Source organism: Triticum dicoccoides, chromosome 5B (genome assembly GCF_002162155.2).
Source record: "Triticum dicoccoides isolate Atlit2015 ecotype Zavitan chromosome 5B, WEW_v2.0, whole genome shotgun sequence".
NCBI lineage: Eukaryota > Viridiplantae > Streptophyta > Magnoliopsida > Poales > Poaceae > Triticum > Triticum dicoccoides.
Window position 1 is genome coordinate 469,456,168 of NC_041389.1, and position 4,006 is coordinate 469,460,173.

At 38.6% G+C, this 4,006-nt stretch overlaps 1 protein-coding gene across 2 annotated transcripts in view; it reads left to right on the forward strand.

The window, feature by feature from the left end:
* LOC119305788 overlaps window positions 1–3,642 on the forward strand; it is an 8,153-nt gene extending 4,511 nt beyond the window's left edge. For both annotated transcript variants that reach the window (XR_005148771.1, XM_037582216.1), the window contains exon 2: window positions 3,329–3,642. Coding sequence is in view for 1 of the 2 variants with exons in the window: in XM_037582216.1 (XP_037438113.1) it covers window positions 3,329–3,448 (120 nt within the window). In the remaining variant the exon portion in view is untranslated. The remainder of the gene's footprint in view (window positions 1–3,328) is intronic.
* Window positions 3,643–4,006: the final 364 nt, after the last annotated feature.

Below are 4,006 nucleotides of genomic sequence, written 5' to 3' on the forward strand. Positions count from 1 at the left end.
AATAATGATTGCTTTGATATAATACAAGTAGAAAAAGGAGTATATTTCATTAAAATTCATTTGTTTGATAAAATAGCCAAATTTAGTTGGAATCTTGTTACAGTCTATGGTGATGCCCAAAAGGATGGGAAAGTAGCCTTTTTTGGCTGAATTATCTAGATTCTATCAAGATAATCCACAACCTTGTGTGATTGCGGGGGGGGGGGGGGCTTTTAACCTTATCAGGAACAGTTCAGAAAAGAACAAACCTGGAGGTCTAGACCATTTTAGCTTTGTCTTCAATGCTATTATAGAGCATGCTGGGCTCAGAGACCTTCCTTTGAATGGAAGGAAATATACCTGGGCAAACAACCTGCCTGAGCCCACATATGAGAAACTGGACAGAATTTTAATCTGCCCAGATTTGGAAGACAAATATCCTCTGGCTATGGTGAATGCCATGGAAAGAGAAATTTTGGATCACACCGCTCTGCTATTAGACACTAGGGATCATAGAAAAAGCCAGCCCAATTTCAGATTCAAAAATGCGTGGATGCTCATGGAAGGTTTTAGGGAATTTGTGGAAAAAAATTGGAATATTAAATGTAAAGGATCTAGCCTGGACATTTGGCAAACAAAATTAAGAAACATTAGACAGAAAATCAGGGGATGGATTATCAATGCTAATGCTGCTTACAGGAAAAGAAAAAAAGAGTTACTAGAGTTATTGGATGAGATTGACAAAAAAAGCTGAAACTAATGGTCTTAGTGCATAAGATAGAGAGATTCAGAAGAATTGAAGGAAAGAACTGAAAGACATCTTTAAGGTGGAAGAAATTAAATGGCTACAAAGATATAAAGATAGAGAGATAAATGAGGGAGACACTAATACTAGGTACTACCATGCCAAGGTTAATGGCGGAAGAAGAAAAAAATAGGATAACTACTCTAGAACATGAAGGTGAGCCCATTGAGGGAGATGCCAAACTCATGGAGCATATAACCAATTACTATAAAACTCTATTTGGTCAAGCTGATAAGTCCAATATTAATTTGGACATTCAAAACCCTATGGGGATCTCCCCACAGGAAGAAACTGATTTGATTAAACCTTTTAGTTTGGAAGAAATCAGAGATGTGGTTTTCAATATGGAAAAAAACAAAACTCCAGGTCCTGATGGATTTGCTGTAGAATTTTACCAGCATTTTTGGGAGCTGCTTAAGACAGACTTGAAAGCTATCTTAGATGACTTTCACAGTGGCAAAGTTGATCTGGCTAGATTGAACTATGGGATTATCACCCTAGTACCAAAAGTTAAAGATGCTAGACAAATACAAAAGTTTAGACCAATTTGTCTCTTAAATGTTAGTTTCAAGATTATCACTAAAGTTCTAATGAACAGATTGAGCAAAGTAGTTAACCCTATCATTTCTCCCATTCGAACTGCCTTTGTAAAGGGTAGATATATTATGGAGGGAGTTGTAATACTACATGAGGCTCTTAATTCTATACAAAATAAAAAACAAAGTGATATGCTGTTCAAACTTGACTTTGAAAAAGCATATGACAAAATTAAGTGGCCTTTTGTTCATAAGATGCTCAAATTAAAAAAATTCCTTGATAAATGGTGTGACTGGGTGATGCACACTATGAGAGGGGGGCATGTAGGAGTCAAAGTGAATGATGACATAGGTCCTTACTTCAAAACCTTTAAGGGGCTCAGACAGGGTGATTCTTTGTCTCCCCTGCTCTTTGATCTTGCAGTTGATGTTCTTGCTATTATTTTAGATAAAGCTAGAGAGGAGGGGTTTGTGAAAGGAGTACTCACTGATTTCCATGAAAATGGGGTCAGTTGCAATATCCAGATGACACCATTTTTTGATACAAGATGATGAAAACTCTGCCAGAAATCTAAAATTTATCTTAACTGCTTTTGAACAGATGTCTGGCCTGACAATAAATTTCCACAAAAGTGAAATATTCTTGTTTGGGGAAGCTAGAGAGAAAAAAGATCTGTATCAGGAAATTTTCACCTGCATTCTGGGGGAAGCACCCCTGAAATATCTAGGCTTACCTGTATCTAATAAAAGAATAAGAAACAAAATGTAGAAAAATGTTACTGAGAAAATTGAGAAAAGATGTGCCTGTTGGCAGGGTAGACTACTAAATATTGCAGGAAGAGTCACTTTGGTGCAATCCTTCTTATCTAATATCCATATATACATGATGTCATTTTATCTACTGCCAGCTGGAGTTAGGAAAAAGGTGTACTTTTACAGAGCCAGGATGGTGTGGCAATCAGAAGAAGATAAAAGGAAATACCATCTGGTGAACTAGAAAACTTGATGTCTTCCAAAACAGCAAGGGGGCCTGGGGATTACCAACATTGAAATGTTTAACATTGCTTTATTAGCTAAGTGGTTGTGGAAGTTAGAGAATGATGAGGGTTTTTGGCAGGGGATTATTAAAAAAAATATGTTGGGGATAAATGTCTCTCTGGAATTAAACACAAAAGTGGGGATTCCCAGTTTTGGTCTGGCATCTTGAAAGTTAGGAAATACTTTTACCCACACATTAAGAAAAAATTGGGAGATGGTAGAAACACCAGGTTTTGGAAAGATTGGTGGGTAGGGGATAAACCTCTCAAAGAGGCTTACCCTTCTTTGTTTTTCATTAGTAATGAGCATGAGATTACAGTTAGAGAAGCTATTGATAAATGATGGAGTGGTTTTACCTTCAGGAGATCTCTTTATGGAGACATTGAACAACTTTGGAATAGCATGAGAGTGAGATGTGAGGAAGTTTTGATGTATGGGGGGAGGGATAAACCTTTGTGGATGTTGATCATTGGCGGAAATTTTTCTGCCAAATCTCTATACAGATATCTGATCAAAACTGAGATTATATTCTGTGGAAAATTTCTGTGCAAAATTAAAGTACCTGCTAAGATTATATTCTTTCTTTGGGTTTTTGCTAGAAAAAGTATACTTACTAGAGATAATTTGTTAAGAAGAGGCTGGAAAGGGGATAAACATTGTGTGTTTTGTGGCAAAGATGAAACAATTGATCACTTGTTTTTCTCTTGCTCCATAGCCAGAATCATCTGGGCCCTAGTGAGATGTGCGTTTGATTTCAAATGTACCCCTAGAGACCTCAATGATTGTTTGGGAAAAGGCTAAAATATTTCCAGAAGGATAGAAAGAAACTTATATTGGTTGACATCTCAGCGCTGTTATGGGCGATCTGGAGATGTAGAAATGACATTGTGTTTGATAGAAAAAGATTTCTGACCCAATGGTAATTGTGAAAATGATGTGTGGATGGATTTCTGACTGGGCTGTCTTGCAGAAAAGGTGCCCAGGGGAAAGAATGTTGATGCTGGGAACAAAACTCATCGTGCAAGTAGCAAGTGATGTCTACAAGGCTGCACAAGGTTGGCGTTTTGGAGTTCTCCGAATCCAGCAGTGACAGGGATGAAGACTTCTCCTTTTGGTGCTTCGGCGAAGTGAAGTGGGAATCTGCGCATGAGGCTCATCTTTTGTGCCTACCTATGTGTTGCATTATTTTTTGTAGTTTCTTGCTTGGCCTGGTTATAATTTGAGACTTCTCTGAGATGTAATAGAGCTAGCTTTTATTTGCAGTGGTAAAAACATATCGGATGTTTGCTTGCTGGTTTCTCTAATAGAAATCGGAGGGGAAACCCTCTTTTGCTAAAAAAAAAAGGTGTCTGACACATGTGTTCTATGTGGGCTGGAACGCGAGGACTCTTTCCATGCCCTGTGCAGATGCCCACCGGCGAGGTGTTTGTGGAGGGCGAAGGCGCAAAGATGGAGCATGCCCAAGCTAGAATCCATCATCAATACAGGTCCCGAGTGGACCATTCATTTGCTCCACGACTGCAGTCCTAAAGGTCGCCTCCCTGTGATCATGACTTTATGGCGGAACTGGCATGTGAGGAATGAGATATAATATCACAAACTGGTGCCGCCGGTTGAAGCTTCTATCAAATTCTCAGGTGGCTACATT